Source organism: Oncorhynchus masou, chromosome 15 (genome assembly GCF_036934945.1).
Source record: "Oncorhynchus masou masou isolate Uvic2021 chromosome 15, UVic_Omas_1.1, whole genome shotgun sequence".
NCBI lineage: Eukaryota > Metazoa > Chordata > Actinopteri > Salmoniformes > Salmonidae > Oncorhynchus > Oncorhynchus masou.
This window is the reverse complement of record NC_088226.1, coordinates 54,304,055-54,323,506: the sequence shown is the minus strand read 5'-3', so window position 1 is coordinate 54,323,506 and position 19,452 is coordinate 54,304,055. Positions and strand designations below refer to the sequence as shown.

Genomic DNA, 19,452 nt, shown 5'->3' with positions numbered 1-19,452 from the left:
TTTCCACTGCATTTCAGCCCTGCCACAAAAAGACCAGCTGTCATCATGTCAGTGATTCTCTCGTTAACACAGGTGTGAGTGTTGACGAGGACAAGGCTGGAGATCACTCGGTTATGCTGATTGAGTTTGAATAACAGACTGGAAGCTTCAAAAGGAGGGTGGGGCTTGCATCTTCAAGCACAGTGAGGCGAAGACTTTTGGAGGATGGCCTGGTGTCAAAGAAGGGTAGCAAAGGGAAAAACATCAGGGACAGACTGATATTCTGCAAAAGGTACATGAATTGGACTGCTGAGGATTGGGGTAAAGTCATTTGCTCTGATGAATCCCCTTTCCAATTGTTTAGGGCATCCGCAAAAAAGCTTGTCCGGAGAAGACAAGGTGAGCGCTACCATCAGTCCTGTGTCATGCCAACAGTAAAGCCTCCTGAAACCATTCATGTGAGGGGTTGCTTCTCAGCCAAGGGAGTGGGCTCACTCACAATTTTGCCTAAGAACAGAGCCATGAATAAAGAATGGTACCAACACATCCTCCGAGAGCAACTTCTCCAGTTGTGACGAACAATGCCTTTTCCAGCATGATGGAGCACCTTGCCATAAGGCAAAAGTGATAACTAAGTGGCTCGGGGAACAAAACGTCGATATTTTGGATCCATGGCCAGGAAACTCCTCAGACCTTAATCCCATTGAGAATTTGTGGTCATTCCTCAAGAGGCAGGTGGACAAACAAAAACCCACACATTCTGACAAACTCCAAGCATTAATTATGCAAGAATGAGCTGCCATCAGTCAGGATGTGGCCCAGAAGTTAACTGACAGCATGCCAGGGCAGATTGCAGAGGTCTTGAAAAAGAAGGGTCAACACTGCAAATATTGACTCTGTATCAACTTCATAATTGTCAACTAAAGCCTTTGACACTTATGAAATGCTTGTAATTATACTTCAGTATTCCATAGTAACATCTGACAAAAATATCCAAAGACACTGAGGCCCTATTATACACTGCTCAAAAAATAACAAGAACACTAAAATAACACATCCTAGATCTGAATGAATGAAATATTCTTATAAAATACTTTTTTCTTTACATAGTTGAATGTGCTGACAACAAAATCACAAAAATTATCAATGGAAATAAAATGTATCAACCCATGGAGGTCTGGATTTGGAGTCACACTCAAAATTAAAGTGGAAAACCACACTACAGGCTGATCCAACTTTGATGTAATGTCCTTAAAACAAGTCAAAATGAGGCTCAGTAGTGTGTGTGGCCCCCACGTGCCTGTATGACCTCCCTACAACGCCTGGACATGCTCCTGATGAGGTGGCGGATGGTCTCCTGAGGGATCTCCTCCCAGACCTGGACTAAAGCATCCGCCAACTCCTGGACAGTCTGTGGTGCAACGTGGCGTTGGTGGATGGAGCGAGACATGATGTCCCAGATGTGCTCAATTGGATTCAGGTCTGGGGAACGGGCGGGCCAGTCCATAGCATCAATGCCTTCCTCGTGCAGGAACTGCTGACACACTCCAGCCACATTGTCTTGCATTAGGAGGAACCCAGGGCCAACCGCACCAGCATATGGTCTCACAAGGGTTTTTAGGATCTCATCTCGGTACCGAATGGTAGTCTGGCTACCTCTGGCGAGCACATGGAGGGCTGTGCGGCCCCCCCAAAGAAATGCCACCCCACACCATGACTGACCCACCGCCAAACCGGTCATCCTGGAGGATGTTGCATGCAGCAGAACGTTCTCCACGGCGTCTCCAGACTGTCACGTCTGTCACATATGTGCTTAGTGTGAACCGGCTTTCATCTGTGAAGAGCACAGGGCGCCAGTGGCGAATTTGCCAATCTTGGTGTTCTCTGGTAAATGTCAAACGTCCTGCACGGTGTTGGGCTGTAAGCACAACCCCCACCTGTGGACGTCGGGCCCTCATACCGCCCTCATGGAGTCTGTTTCTGACCGTTTGAGCAGACACATGCACATTTGTGGCCTGCTAGAAGTCATTTTGCAGGGCTCTGGCAGTGCTCCTCCTTGCACAAAGGCGGAGGTAGCGGTCCTGCTGCTGGGTTGTTGCCCTCCTACGGCCTCCTCCACGTCTCCTGATGTACTGGCCTGTCTCCTGGTAGCGCCTCCATGCTCTAGACACTACGCTGACAGACACAGCAAACCTTCTTGCCACAGCTCGCATTGATGTGCCATCCTGGATGAGCTGCACTACCTGAGCCACTTGTGTGGGTTGTAGACTCCGTCTCACGCTACCACTAGAGTGAAAGCACCGCCAGCATTCAAAAGTGACCAAAACATCAGCCAGGAAGCATAGGAACTGAGAAGTGGTCTGTAGTTATCACCTGCAGAACCACTCCTTTATTGGGGGTGTCTTGCTAATTGCCTATAATTTCCACCTATTGTCTATTCCATTTGCACAACAGCATGTGAAATTTATTGTCAATCAGTGTTGCTTCCTAAGTGGACAGTTTGATTTCACAGAAGTGTGATTGACTTGGAGTTACATTGTGTTGTTTAAGTGTTCCCTTTATTTTTTTGAGCAGTGTATTTCAAAATTCAAATTAAATTTGCTAGCCTACTTTGTAGGCCGCATGCGCTGCCCCAGAATCGCATGTTCTCGTCTGCTTTCATGGTATGAACGATGTGCGTAATTCCAGTCCATATAATACAGTACAATACAGTAATACAGTTCACACTCGAAAATATTAGTCTACAGAAACTAGATTAATTTATTTATGTTTGGGGTCACTTATAAATGTCCTCGTTTTTGAAAGAAAAGCACATTTTTGTCCATTAAAATAACATCAAATTGATCAGAAATACAGTGTTGACATTGTTAATGTTGTAAATGACTATTGTAGCTGGAAACGGAAGATTTTTTATGCAATATCTACATAGGCGTACAGAGGCCCATTATCAGCAACCATCACTCCTGTGTTCCAAAGGGACATGGTGTTAGCTAATCCAAGGTTATAATTTTAAAAGGCTAATTGGTCATTAGAAAACCCTTTTGCAATTATTTTAGCACAACTGAAAACTTTTTTTCTGATTAAAGAAGCAATAAAACTGGCCTTCTTTAGACTAGTTGAATATCTGAAGTGTCAGCATTTGGGGGTTTGATTACAGGCTCAAAATGACCCGAAACGAACAACTTTCTTCTGAAACTCGTCAGTCTATTCTTGTTCTGAGAAATGAGGGCTATTCCATGCGAGAAATTGCCAAGAAACTGAAGATCTCGTACAACAGTGTACTACTCCCTTCACAGAACAGCGCAAACTGCCTCTAACTAGAATAGAAAATAAGAGTGGGAGGGCCCTGGTGCACAACTGAGCAAGAGGGCAAGTACATTAGAGTGTCTAGTTTGAGAAACAGACGCCTCACAAGTCCTCAAATGGCAGCTTCATTAAATAGTACCCGCAAAACACTAGTCTCAACATCAACAGTGAAGAGGCGACTCCAGGATGTGGAGTCGCTGTATTTTAAGTTGCTTTTCTTTCAAAAACAAGGACATTTCTAAGTGATGCAAAACTTTTGAATGGTAGTGTATGTATTGGGTAAGTGCACAATCATTTGGCCTTTTTTGGGGGTTTGGGCTCAATAAATTATGTTAATGCAGGGCTCATAAAATGTATTTAATATATGGCTCATCAGGCTCAGGTAGCATCAGGTTTGAATGTTTATGCGGAACAAAGCTCTAATCAACGACATCCATACATATTTAAATGCTTTATTATGCATGCTTTTGAATAACACTTCCGGTTTTGGCGTAAAATACCATGTTACCCGGGAGAAAAGTGATTTATTCTCAGGATGGAACATCTGTAAAATACCGGGAAAATATTCAACCCCAGGGTTCCCAAGTGGCGCAGCGGGCTATATCACAACTGGCCTTGATCGGGAATCCTATAGGGCGGCGCACAATTGGCCCAGCGGCATCCGGGTATAGTATAGCAGAGTGAGATACGAGATATAGCGGACTGAGATAGTATAGCGGCGTGAGATACAAGATATTAGCGTATACGTATATGAGACCTAATGTCCGATTGAAACCTCTATAGATTAAGTTTCACGAAAGGAAAGGCACACATAGGTTAAGAGATAGCAAAATAAGCATAGTAACTGTGAGCCCACACATAGGGAGTAGTGACATACACACCAATAGGGAGACACACATAGGAGTAATTTAATCAGAATTAGAAATACATACACATAGATTTTCCGGAATGACACGAAGGTATCTGCACGCACTACCAATGGAAACTATCTAATGTTGAGACCTAAATGTTAAATTGGCCAATATACATTAGCCGATCTAACATACTAAGATCTAACAGCATCTAACAGTAAGACCTAAAAGTAAAACTGGTTGAAGTAATTGATCTAAAGTATATTAATAGGAAGGGAGGCAAGAACTACTGGAGGCGCGCAAAATAGGTTTGACCATTCCACGAAAAGAGACACACACATAGATTGTGCAGGATAACAACTATAGTAATTGGATAACGGTAAACAGCACATACATAGATCTTAGATATCCATACACCTAGATTGAGAGAATATACTGTAGAACATAACTATAGTAATTGGATAGCGGTAAAAAGCACATACACATAGAAGAAGATGAGACAGAAAAAGGATTGGGCGGCTGTAAAAGGTGACGGGACCCCAGGTCAGGGGGCTGCGGTTTGTTTTACAGTGGGCTGTAGATAGAGTGCAGAGAGAGAGAGAGCGGACAGACAGGAGTCAAATATTTATTGCTACTCTTGGGGAAAGAGCAGGAAAGATTTTAAAAAGAAAGGGAAAAAGTCGAGAAAAGGGGACAAGAGTCAAGAGAGGAAAGGAAAAGAGAAGATAAGGGGACAGACAGGGAAAAGAGAGAGAGGCAGAGACAACGAGGGAGCGAGAGTAAGGAGAATCCTCACTGGGGAAACGCTTGGACCTTTAAATTAGGGCTATTTTCTGGGAATGGTCTCGATAGTTCGTGCCTACAATACGGGAGACTCGGGTTCGCATCTCAGCCTGGGCACCACTAGACTAAAATTCATTCTGATTGTAATTCAACTATTGATAGGTTTTGCCTGGATAGATACGGTTGTTAGTGTTTGTTTAAGATATATAATCTGAACGTTTTAATAGCTTGTTTAGGTTAAATTGAAAGACTAATTCATTCAAAATAATAGCGAGGCGATTTCGATGGAATACATTTGTGTTGCCCAAATGATCTGCTGGAATAATGTATTGAGACTGGAGTCATATTTAAATTACTGAATCATAGATGAGACAGTTACCTAAAACCTGATGAATTCTAAATTATAATGGAGAGATAATTGCGATAGAGTTGTGCCCATCGAAATGTGTTTTATTCTTATGGATTGACTGATGTAGGTTATAAATTTTGCCGATTTACATATTACACTTAAGGCTGGAACAATTCATAAGGGTGAAGTCGAAAGATGGGACAGTTGTAAAGTTTGGTTATAATCATACGATAGAGTAAGGTAAGACAGAACGTTGTTGGAGGAGAGTTTGTATTTTTGTCCACTGGTAAGAAGAGGACAGTTAGTCGCGCTCACTGGGCTATATTTGGCTGTAAGAGAGGGAGGTCTGAATAGTTGAATCATAAACATTTTGTGATAGTTCCCGGTTATTGATTTTTGGTTTGATTGTTTAGGTAACACCAGTGCAATTGAACAGGAAGTTAAGGTATACTAACATTATAATCTGTTTCCATTACATGGAACCATGACAAGTCCGCAAAGTGGATTGCAGGTTGAGTAATTTTATTTTAAAGGGACGGTGACTGAATGGGATTTAATGTTGCAAAACAAGCTTGGAGGGCACATTCAATTAAGTATAATGAACCATTGAGGAAATGTAAAACTAATGATTGGAGGGAGTACAATGGAATTATCATTATTATTAGGTTTTCTTTGTAGTCAATGTTTAGGTTCCTGAATCGGGGCACACATATAGAATATTAGAAGTTTTATTTTCTGAGTTTTAATTAAACGTGAATTATTTTGATAAAGGAAATGTACTGGGAACCTGGGATACAACATGTAGAAAATGTTTGAGGGTTTTTCTTTAATTTGTCCTTTGACCTCTGTCATGGCTTTCCCTTGTGGTCTGATCAGCTTCGTGGGAGGGCCATTTGGATAATGAATTTAAGGTCATTTGTGATACTGATTTTAAGGTAAATTGAGTAATTGATAATTATGAACGAGATTATAGTTCTTTGACATAGTGGTAATTTGAACCAATGAGAAGAAAGAAATGGCATAGCCTTGGATTAATGGTAGACTTATGATAAGTATTTAGAACCTAATCCAGACCAACAGGACAGGGATATATGACATCTGTGGTGATTCAGAATTATTGAGAACATCGAGAGAACCTTAATCAACCTATTGTAATTACTTTAGAGATGGCCACCATAGACAGGTAATTTTTCCAAAATCTATGAGTTGAGACAGTGAGACACTTAGCCAAAATTTGGAAACAACCCATATTTGATACTGACTGTTATGAGAAAGACAGACAGATAGGAGAAAGGTCAGACGGAGGAGCCCTCCCCGCACTGCGGAGACCTTGAAGGTTTGGGAGCAGAGAGGAGAAGGTGGGGAAGGGGGGGCCAGGAAATGAGCAAGACAGGAGTGACACAGAATGGGTAGAGAACAGTACCGAGTGGAGACAAAAGTTTTTTTAACTAAGGTGTTAAACACGGAAACATTGCCCAGAAGTTATTCGGCACAACAGGCCGAAATAGTAGCATTGACTAGGGCCTGTGAAATAAGAAAGGAGAGAAAGGTTACTGTTTACATAGACAAGCACATATATATCTAAGACCTTACAAAGCAGAACAGATAACTCTTAAAGTAGATAAGACACTTGACAGAGAATTGATACAGGATAGACAAGAACGAACACTCCAGGGAGAATTGGACATAAAGAGAATGAAAGGGGAGCTACTACATGATAATGTCTGACATAAGGATAATTTACTAATCTTTCCTAAGTCATTATTTAGATTTGCGGCAATATTGATACAGGGGTGGAGCCATGTATCAAAGGGGGGGATAGGATAGGACACTTTGTGGCCTATTGGATAATAATGAACATTTGTTTTTTTATAGCGTTCCCAACTTACTTGGCGGACACGATTATGGTAACTGAAATATTAGGTCAAGATATTATCCCTAGAATTGGTGTACTGGGGTCTAGTTCTTTAAATAATGGATGATATTCTAGCTAATCAGATAGAACAAATAGAACGACAGAGTTAGGTTCTAGCAGAACACATGAGAAGACTGTTTGTTAACCAAACCCGTATGTCCAAGATTTTATGCTCTACAGATGAATTACAGGAGAAGGTGATTCACTCAATCCAGTCCCTGAGGAGAATAGACGGGAAGCAGCCCCGTTGGGAGGGGCAATACCAATACTCCTGGTGACAGCCTTCGCGGTGAGAATAGCTGAAGGAGCTACCTGGGTTCATATTACACATTGCAAAAGGGTTACAGGAGAAGACACACTGACACTGTCGAACAATCACAGTGTTAGGAGGAGAACCGAATTCCAATAAGGGTCGGGGGTTACCTCTCTAACGAAGATTCCCTGACCCCGCCCTGTCCGCGTTCATAGAAGTGAAAGTGTGGGCTGGCCTAGCTGAGGATATGTTCTCCGGGAAAGGGTGGGGCTTTACAGGAGTGCCGATTGGTTTGAGCTGTCTTATTGTGGGAGCAATATTCCTAAATACACCATGACCCATCCCGAGAATGCAGAAGGTGGTAATGTGACCCATAGTTAGACGATGAGGATATTGTATTAACCAAGCATAAGAGATCACTTGATCTGGATAAACAGGAAGTGAGAGTGGAGATTGGGAAGGATGTCTCAGTGGAGTTCTATGTAGACCAAATGGGGCATCTGACTCCTTGGCAGTCTAGGACTATAAGCCATTATGGAAGATATCTGTGCAGGTCCCCGTGTAGTTCATGGAAGCAGGTCATAGCCTACACACAGAGAGAGGGCTATATGAATCCGCTTACCCAGTATGGAAGAAGATGGAGTATAGTGAAGGTGAGGGTTTTTGACTGCAATCCGGAGTGAGAGAAGTATTCCATAAAGGTACGAATTACCGTTAAAAACGTAAAGAAGGAGGATCTAGGGTTATGGTATGTAGGGTTTGATCAGGTTTTGGTTGACACCATAGTGCCATTCCGAGTAGAAGAGGTTAGTTAGGGCAGGTGATAGCTCTATAGTCAGCCAGAATACAAGCAGAGCCCCTGACAAAACAGATAGTGATGGCAGAGTAGTCCAGAGCCAAGGGCCGGTGCGGATAGTGCAGACAAAAGATCTGAAGGAAGTGATTGAGGTGGAAACTGGTTATGGGGATTCTAACCTATAGTTAGAATCGATTCAGTATACAGCCAGATCAGTAGCGAAAGAAGAATGTTATGCCTGCGCCACAGCAAAACCTCAGGTGACAACCATTCCCTTTCCATTCGATGGAATTGATACACCCAGGGGAATGGCCTGTATGGTAAAGCTGTTCATGAAGGCAGGGAAGCCAGACAATGACAGTTGCATTGATCTGCATTATCTGTATCCCCATGTGCCCATTACATCCAGACTTCCCCCTTTCACAGTTACAGGACATTATTATTGCATGGCTTGCTACGTCATGGCTCGCTACGTCACATTCTCTGCAATAGGACAGAGAATGTTACAACCGACAAGACAATGAGGGACTTGACTGGCAGATGAAAAGGCCTAGAGCGGATGTCTGGTGGTTTGTGGAGGGGTGAGGCTGTGGCCTGACCTGCCTACCAGTTGGACGGGTAGTTGTGCACTAGTGCAGTTCGGCATGCCCTTCACCCTTATCAAACACAAGGTGAAGAGAGAGAAGGAGTGCTCCGTCCGGATCTTTTGACAATAGAGTTTACATAGGATAGCATTGGATATGTTACTGGCTGAAAAGGGTGGTGGGTGTCATATTCGGAGCAGAATGTTGTTCTTTCATCACCGATAACACAGCTCCAGACGGATAAGTGACCAAGGCCCTGGCTGGTTTAACCACATTAGCTCACAAATTGGCAGAGAAACCTGGGGTAGATGACGCTCTAACAAATTGGTTTGATAGTATGTTTGGGAAATGGAAAAATGTCATAATCACTGTGTTGTGGGCAACCTTCACCTGTATGAGTGTTATGGTTCTGTTTGGATGTTGTTTGGTCCCCTGTGTGAAAGTTTATGTCAATGACGCAACAGATGGTGAGGTACGGACCGATTTCGAGCTCCGGCCTGTGTGTTGACGAATACGGGCCTTCAGGCCTAGGAGATGGCTCCGTTTCTTTTAACTACGAGGAGCCAATGTTGGATGAGACTATTTTTGAGGGTTAAGACTGTTTATGAAGATTGTAATAAAAAGGAAGTGTTAGGATACCTAATGTAGGCCTATAACTGTCATTAATGGATAAGGAATGAAAATACACATATTGGTTTTGTGAGATTGATTTTGGTTGACATTGACAATATTAATAAAAATAGACGTGTCATTTTTTGTAGTTAATGTATAGGCAATAATTAACAGGATTCCACCTTGTCACTGTATAACATATGTAAATGTATGGCAGGATATGATAAGCAATATATTGGTCAGGATTATTCTTGTATACAATTGATGTGTCAGAGTGTATTATTTAGTCATTCAGGGTGGATTGTTAGTTGAGAATTATCTGTTAATTGAACGATTAGAATATTCCGCCCTGAAACATATAATTGTATGGAATTGATTAGAATGTATAAAATCATAATCAATAAATGTGTAGTCCTAGTCAGAATTAGGGTAAAACAATATGTCATTATGGTATTTTAAACACAGACTAAGCTTGGTGCCAACCTGACACGAGATTTGGGATAGAAAGGGGAGTACGCCTCAAGGACAAGGTCACTAATCTCTGTCGGCTGGGTAGTGAGACAGACAGTGTGTGCGTCTGTTTGTGTGTATGTGTGTGCGTCTATTTGTGTGTATGTGTGTACTTATGGTTGTGTGAATGTGTGGGCGTGAGAAGTCAGTATAAAATGAGTTGCTTTGTTTTGTGCATGCCAGAATGTTCCCGTGAATAAACCTCACCTGGACTACTCTTCAGTCATGTAGTCTGGTGTCACAGCGGGATTTAGGAAAATTACAATTGGCTCATAACAGGGCAGCACGTCTGAGAGCTAACATTAATGATATGCATGTCAATCTCTCATGGCTCAAAGAAGTGTTGACAAACTGAATGCACATGAAGAACCTGCCTGGTGTTGTTTTTTAAAATGTTGTTATTTTAATTTTATTTTTAATTTTACCCCCTTTTTCTCCCCAATTTCGTGGTTGTTAGTAGCTACTATCTTGTCTCATCGCTACAACTCCCGTACGGGCTCGGGAGAGATGAAGGTCGAAAGTCATGCGTCCTCCGATACCCAACCCAACCAAGCCGCACTGCTTCTTAATAAATCCTGTTAGAGATCGGGCTTCTTTTTTCAACATTCTGTTAAAAATCGCGCAACATTTCAACGTCCTGCTACTCATGCCAGGAATATAGTATATGCATATGATTAGTATGTGTGGATAGAAAACACTCTGAAGTTTCTAAAACTGGTTAAATGATGTCTGTGACTATAACAGAACGTGTTGTGGTCAAAATCGCAAGGAAACCTGATCACAAAATCGACGAAGAAAAAAATCAATCAGCCAGTCTCTGTATTGTCTATTGCAAGGTATAATAGATAGCGAACGGCTTACAGTTCCTACAGCTTCCACACGATGTCGCCAGTGTTGTGATTTCTATGCAGGTAAATCCTTGGTCAGAAGAGTAATACGCACATCCTCTCGTCGGGTACACAGCAGGAAGAAATGGAAGGGGGAAAGAGGACTACGTTTTCCAAACTTGCTCCTATTGAATACAGATCGCTCCGTGATCAATTTGATTGTTTATTAACATTTACTAATAACATAAAGTTGGATTACAGAAGTAGTTTGAAGTGTTTTGTCAAAATTTATAGGCAACTTTTTTAATTTAAAAAAATAACGTTGCGTTTAGAAAAAGTGTTTTTCCTGGATCACACAGTCTTCATAAATGGACATTTTGGGTATACAAGGACCGATTTAATCGAAAAAAATACCCAATTGTGATGTTTATGGGACATATAGGAGTGCCAACAAAGAAGCTCGTCAAAGGTAATGAATGTTTTATATTTTATTTCTGCGTTTTGTGTAGCGCCGGCTACGCTAATTCTTTTGTTTACGTCCCCTTCAGGTATTTCGGGGTGTTGCATGCTATCAGATAATAGCTTCTCATGCTTTCGCCGAAAAGCATTTTAAAAATCTGACTTGTTGGCTAGATTCACAACGAGTGTAGCTTGAATTGCGTACCCTGCATGTGTGTTTTAATGAACGTTTGAGTTTTAATGAGCAGCGCTTCTCCCCATTTTAGCCAGTTATATCAACATGTTTTAACAATGACAGTTTAAAATCCAGGGTTACTCCTAGCAGTTTAGTTCATTGCTACTTCCCATATTATTTATTACAATATTTAGTTGAGGTGAATGTTTTGTAAAGGGCCTAGACATCTGCCCTGGGGAATTCCTGATTCTACCTGGATTATGTTGGAGAGGCTTCCATTAAAGAAGATCCTCTGTGTTCTGTCAGACAAGTAAATCTTTATCCGCAATATAGCAGGGGGTGTAAAGCCATAACACATATGTTTTTCCAGCAGCACACTATGATCGATAATGTCAAAAGCCGTACTGAAGTCTAACAAAACAGCCCCCACAATCTTTTTATACTGTAAAATAGCATTGTATCTGGTCAAACACCATTTTTGAAAGGTTAACTAAGGGTTGGTAACAGGCTGATTGATCGACTATTTGAGCCAGTAAAGGGGGGTTGACTTTTGCTTCCCTCCAAGCCTGAGGGCACACACTTTCTAGTAGGCTTAAATTGAAGATGTGGCAATATCTTTCGCTATTATTCTCATTTTCCATCCAAACTGTCAGACACCGGTGGCTTGTCATTGTTGATAGACAACTTTTTCAACTCTTCTACACTGACTTTAAGTATTTCAAAATTACAATGCTTGTCTTTCATAATTTGGTCAGATATATCAAATCAAACTTTATTCACTTTACCGTGAAATGCTTACTTACAAGCCCTTAACTTCTCTAGGGTAGGGGGCAGCATTCGGAATTTTGGATGAAAAGCATGCCCAAATTAAACAGCCTGCTACTCGGGCCCAGAAGATATGATATGCATATAACTGGTAGATTTGGATATAAAACACTATAAAGTTCCCAAAACTGTTAAAATAGTGTCTGTAAGTATAACAGAACTGATTTGGCAGGCGAAACCCTGAGAATAATCCATTCAGGAAGTAGTTTTTTTTGTTGGTTTTCTAGTTTTCTATTCAATACCATTACATTATCCAAATTGCAGTTACTATGCCTTCAACTAGATGTCAACAGTCTTTAGAAATTGTTTCAGGCTTGTATTCTGATAAATGAGGGAGTAAGACCAGTCTGAATGAGTGGACCCTACCGTGTCACAGAGCTTTTTCATGCACAATCCCGAGAGAGTGCCTTTCTTGTTTACCTTTTATATTGACAACGTTATTGTCCGGTTGAAATATTATAGATCATTTAGGCTAAAAACAACCTGAGGATGGAATATAAACATCGTTTGACATGTTTCTATGAACTTTACGGATACAATTTAGATTTTTTAGTCTGCCTGTTTAGACTGCTTTTGAGCCTGTGGATTACTGAAGAAAACGCGCAAACAAAACAGAGGTTTTTGGATATAAAGAGACTTTATCAAACAAAAGGAACATTTATTGAGTAAATTAATGTCTTCTGAGTGCCACCATATGAAGATCATGGTAAGGGATTCATTATATCTCTATTTCTGACATGTGTAACTCTTCTACTTGGCTGGTTACTGTTTGTAATGATTTGTCTGCTGGGCTATGTTCTCAAATAATCGTAAGGTATGCTTTCGCCGTAAAGCATTTTTAAAATCTGACACCGTGGTTGGATTCACAAGAAGTTCATCTTTAAATCTATGTAAAATATGTTTTGTTTTCTGAATTTTTATAATGAGTATTTCTGTATTTGAATGTGGCGCTCTGCAATCTCACTGGATGTTGGCCAGTTGGGACGCTAGCGTCCCACATGCCCTAGGGAGGTTAATCAACAGTGTAGTTCAAGAAGAAGAAAATATTTACCAAGTAGGTTAAAATAAAAAGTAAATAATAAAAAGTAACACAATAACAAGCTATATACAGGGGGCACCAGTGCTGAGTCAGTGTGCAGGGGTACAGGCTAGTTGAGGTAATCTATACATGTAGGTGGGGACGAAGTGACTATGCATAGGTAACAAACAAACAGCGAGTAGCGGCAGTGTACAAGGGGGGGTCAATGTAAATTGTCCAGTGGGGATTTTTATGAATTGTTCAGGAGTAGTGGCTTGGGGGTAGAAGCTGTTGAGGAGCCTTTTAGTCCTAGACTTGGCAAGATATACTTGGATGTGTAGTGTAAGCATTTGTTGCAGTCATGTCATGCCTAAATTTGCTAATCTTGCCAATGTAAAAAATAATTAAAGTAGTTGGCAATATCAGTGGGTTTTGAGTCATCTGATTCAATGAATGATGGAGCGGAGTTTGCCTGTTTGCCCAAAATTTAATTTAAGGTGCTCCAAAGCTTTTTACTATCATTCTATATATAATTTCTCTTTGTTTCATAGCACAGTTTCTTCTTTTTATACAGTTTAGTCATATGATTTCTCAATTTGCAGTACTTTTGTAAATCGGTTGTGCTGCTTAGACTTATTTCACAAAGAAACATCGGATTTTCGGCAGGTTTATTGAAAAAATGTTTAATAATTATGAAAATATTAATAACATTCCACCCATGAGGCCACTAGAGGGCGATTTGGTCATTTGACTGCAGGAAATTGTTTTACTTAATTAACAGAATTACTGAAGATTCCAGTAACTTTGGTAAATTACCGGTATCTTTGCAACCCTAATTACACATATAGGATGGTGATGTAGAGGTAAATCCAGGCCCTGCAGTGCCTATCAGTGCCTCTCATTTGTTGACTTATGTAACTGCAAAAGCCTTGGTTTCATGCATGTTAACATTAGAAGCCTCCTCCCTAAGTTTGTTTTATTCACTGCTTTAGCACACTCTGCCACCCCGGATGTCCTAGCAGTGTCTGAATCCTGGTTTAGGAAGACCACCAAACACCCTGAAATTTCCATCCCTAACTATAACATTCTCCGACAAGATAGAACTATCAAAGGGGGTGAAGTTGCAATCTACTGCAGAGATAGCCTGCAGAGTTCTGTCTTACTATCCAGGTCTGTACCCAAACAATTAGAGTTTCTACTTTTAAAAATCCACCTTTCCAGAAACAAGTCTCTCACCGTTGCCACTTGCTACAGACCACCCTCTGTCCCCAGCTATGTTCTGGACACCATATGTGAATTGATTACCCCCCCCATCTATCTTCAGAGCTCATGCTGCTAGGTTACCTAAACTGGGACATGCTTAACACCGCAGCCATCCTACAATCTAAGCTTTATGCCCTCAATCTCACACAAATTATCAATGAACCTGCCAGGTACAACCCCAAATCCATAAACACGGGCACCCTCATAGATATCATCCTAACCAACTTGCCCTTCAAATACACCTCTGCTGTTTTCAACCAAGATCTCAGCGAGCACTGCCTCATTGCCTGCATCCGTAATGAGTCTGTGGTCAAACGACCACCCCTCATCACAGTCAAACGCTCCCTAAATACTTCAGCGAGCAGGCCTTTCTAATCGACCTGGCCCGGGTCTCCTGGAAGGATAATGACCTCATCCCGTCAGTAGAGGATGCCTGGTTATTCTTTAAAAAGTGCCTTCCTCACCATTTCAAATAAGAATGCCCCATTCAAAAAATGTAGAACCAGGAACAGATATAGCCCTTGGTTCACTCCAGACCTGACTGCCCTTGACCAGCACAAAACATTCTGTGGCATACTGCATTAGTATCGATTAGCCCCCGTGATATGCAACTTTTCAGGGAAGTTGGAAACCAATATACACAGGCAGTTAGGAAAGCTAAGGCTAGCTTTTTCAAACAGAAATTTGCATCCTGTAGCACAAACTCAAAAAAGTTCTGGGACACTGTAAAGTCCATGGAGAATAAGAGCACCTCCTCCCAGCTGCCCACTGCACTGAGGATAGGAAACATTGTCACAACCGATAAATCCACTATAATTGAGAATTTCAATCTTTTTCCTACGACTGGCCATGCTTTCCGCCTGGCTACCCCTACCCCAGTCAACTGCCCTGCACCCCCCCACAGCAACTTGCCCAAGCCTCCCCATTTCTCCCCAAATCCAGATAGCTGATGTTCTGAAAGAGCTGCAAAATCTGGACCCCTACAAATAAGCCAGGCGAGACAATCTGACCCTCTCTTTCTAAAGTTATCTGTATATATATATATACAAAAAAGTGACTATTAGGCTACTACTAGTGACTAAATAGTATTTAGTCAGCCACCAATTGTGCAAGTTCTCCCACTTAAAAAGATGAGAGAGGCCTGTAATTATACACACATATATATACATATATATACACACATACATATATATATATACACACACATACACATATATATATATATATATATATATATATATATATATATATATATATATATATATATATATATGTGTATATATACGTATATATATATATGTGTGTATATATACGTATATATATATATATATATATATACAAAAAAGTGTGTGTGTGTGTGTGTGTGTGTGTGTGTGTGTGTGTGTGTGTGTGTGTGTGTGTGTGTGTGTGTGTGTGTGTGTGTGTGTGTGTGTGTGTGTATGTATGTATGTATGTGTATATATATATACGTATATATATATATATATATATGTGTATACATATATATGTATATATATATATAATTATACGTATATATACACCTGCCTGCCTGCCTGCCTGCCTGCCTGCCTGCCTGCCTGCCTGCCTGCCTATATATACATATATATACATATATATATACACAATCTCACATTAAATGTTCTATTAGCTTTAATGGTTTTCTATTTAGAATCATTTTAAAGGCGCCTGGAACACGTTCCTTTGCCTTAAATGAAGAGCACCGCAGTACTTACATGGTTCCATTAGTGTAAACTGCCTCTCCCCCCTCTCCTACATATTGAACCTGGGAGGGGTAAACATGCTGGACCTGCTGAACCTATTGAGAGAGAGAAACAAATGAATCAACCTTGAAGCACTATTATCAAGAGAGAGTATCCACCTCTAGGCTGTTTCTCATTCCTTGACATTAGATAGGATATCTATGCTTGTTATGAATAAGAAAGAAACTTCAATGTAAATCATGTCTTCCATAATCATAATCTTGGTCATATCTTAACGCAGTGCTGTCAGTAGGTGGCAGTGAGTCCAAAGTGTCAAACTGAGAAAAGATTAAATCCTTGCTGAGCAATTGAAGCACATATAATTGAGATCTAACATCAATTATATCAGTTAGAAACCCATACCATTCCAAAGCAAGAACGCTTACAATACAGTGGAGAATGTAATCTGACTCTATATGTCTGATGCTACTGTGAATGGAGCCATGGTCTGTGCATATGGCTAAAGCTAGACTGACTGAGTGTCCTGGGGGCTGGGGAGAAGGAATAAGGGGTGATGAGGAGTGTACCTGCTGAGGGACCTGTTGCACCCGAGGGACTGACAGCTGCTGCACCTGCGCTCCCTTCTGGGCCGAACCCGTGGCCTGAACCAGCACCCTCTGGAGGGAGAGGAAACGCACAATTATTGGTAAGCACATAAAATGCCCACACACAGACACACACTATATCTATTTACACACAAAAAATAAAAATACAATCCCTAAGCCCTTAATGAACACCAGAGAATCACGGAACAGGGGATTTGACTGGATTTTCTACATTACTTTTGGTATAATCTCCTTCCTTGTGTGCAACACAAATATGAAATGATTGCTGGTGGGAAAGATGATGCTATTCAGCAGCAGTGCAGCTTACCAGCCAACACATTTTTGTCTTGGTCCATTCTAGGTTTTTAGTAATTACAGGCAACCTGCAATGTAGGTTTATTTGGGGCCAGCTTTTTTCTTTGGCGGTCGCAGATGACTACTGCTGGTTTCCCTCTTTAGGGGACTGTTGAGGGAGATGTGTTCATAACAACAAAAATAAATGCCATTTGCTTTCTCTAAAAGCCTGGGATATGTCAGAGGCAGTGTAGTATAGGCCTTAAGGTCAGAACTGTCTTTTCCCAAGCATAGCCAGCTGTCAAGGCAAATATGATGCCCTATCCAAAAATATTAACATAAGGATATTTAACTGCTTGGTTTCTCTCATCAACCAATGTCCTTTTCCCAGAATTTTGAACAGCTGTGGCAAGACAAGGTTATAGGTCCTACTTGCACTAATCAGAAACTCCTGCCTGATCACACACAACATGATATCAAATTATTTATGATGCCTTTATCCACATGTAGGCTAATTTACAGTGCCTTCAGAAAGTATTCACACCTCTTGACTTTTCCCACATTTTGTTGTGTTACAAAGAAGTGGGATTAAAATGGATTTAATTGTCATTTTTGGTCAATGACCTACACAAAATACTCTGTCAAAGTGGAAGAAAAATTATAATATTTACTCACATTAATGAAAAATAAAACACTAATATATCTTGATTAGATAATTATTCATACCCCTGAGCCAATACATGTTAGAAACACTTTTGGCAACGATTACAGCTGTAAGTCTTATTGCGTAAGTCTCTAAAAGCTTTGCACACCTGGATTGTTCAATATTAGCGTACATCTAATATGTTCCCTCTGTTGATGATGTTCATTATATATTAAGGTTGAACCAAAACATTACATGTAACAAAAATGAAATAGGAAATTATAATGTGAAATTGAATGATACAATAATGTATGTTGATGCTAATATGATGTACAATATTATATTATGTTTCTATATGATAACAATACCATAATATGTTTAATATGCTATATACTATTTTTTAACAGTTTCACTAATTAATTTTAATGAATTTAATCATTATGACACACCCCTCAATACTGTCATTGGTTACACTGTGTGTCTACATAACCTGGTTCAAGTATTCATGACATTACCCTGAAGAAAGCACAGTGATGCCGAAACGTTGCTAAATACCCATTAAATTGCTGGGAGATTTCACATGGAGTGTGAGACTTTCTTTATTTTGGTAGATTAGGGTTTATTCGCCATTAGTCAGCACCTCCACACAAACTATTATTCTGGGTGTGCGCCAGCTCATGTTTTTAAAATGTTTAAATCTACTATCATCTCTCGCTGACAGCACCCTAATCAATCAACTCCCTAGCCAACATGAGAACTGAACCTAATTCTAACGATACCCAACGGAGCCTTTTTGAATATAGCCAACAACAACGAGACAACATTTTAGTAACAGAGTCTCTATTTGACCGGCCAGAAGCCACCTGGGAAAATCTTTGAAATTAATTCCAAGACTGTTCATTCAGGAAAACTAGAACACCTGCACATTGTAACTTTAAGTGAGTATGTTCGAAATGGAGTTATCCCACACGGACTACGTTGGCAAAAAGAGCCTTCACTTGGCCAATGCACTGAAGAGTTTTGTGAACGATGGTGTGCTATACTAAATAAATGTTCATTGGACCTGATGACTCTGATCATTGAACAACTTAAAAAGGATATTATCGAGATCGCAACCTCAGTTGAAAATTCACAGCAAGCTCTACGAGACGAGCTTAATGACTCTATTAAGCTGAATGATCTCATTAAGAGTAATGCTGACCTTCAGACTAAGATTACGACCGAACAACCCCAGCACGTAAGAGGGTTTGACGCATACTTCGGAGGAAGAAGAAATCCACTACCACCACGCAACACCTATCAATCGAGACACAGGATGGGCCCCCAGTCCAACAGGCGCTAATGTCTTCAGTTAATCAAGTAAGACCCTGACATCCGCTCACCTCAGTGTTTTCAATAAGGGGTTATCATTTGTACCCACTGCATACCCACTACTAACAGCTTGCTTGTTTAGCCCGGGTCTGCTAACTGTCAGCTTGTTAGCACAGGCCTGCTAACTGTCTGTATCGCCGTGTCCCCAGCTAGCCCAACCACTCACCGGACCCATATTTATTTTCAATCACTTTATGATTTTTAATTTGATTATACCCTCCGATTACCTGCCTCACCCAATGTGATACGGAATCCCTATTATTTGTAATTTTGAGGCTTGGTAACACGGTCACACCCCCCCCGCACCTACTCCCTCAAGCAAGCCTCTCCAGGT

General features: G+C 40.8%; 1 protein-coding gene across 2 annotated transcripts in view; it reads right to left on the bottom strand.

Annotated features, from left to right (window-relative positions):
- The window catches only part of LOC135556463 (DNA-binding protein RFX2), a 67,335-nt gene that overhangs the window by 21,027 nt on the left and 26,856 nt on the right, over nucleotides 1–19,452 (bottom strand). For both annotated transcript variants that reach the window (XM_064989691.1, XM_064989693.1), the window contains exons 3-4: nucleotides 16,793–16,882; nucleotides 16,239–16,321 (exon numbers count right to left, since the gene is read on the bottom strand). In XM_064989691.1, the coding sequence (XP_064845763.1) occupies nucleotides 16,239–16,321; nucleotides 16,793–16,882 (173 nt within the window). The remainder of the gene's footprint in view (nucleotides 1–16,238; nucleotides 16,322–16,792; nucleotides 16,883–19,452) is intronic.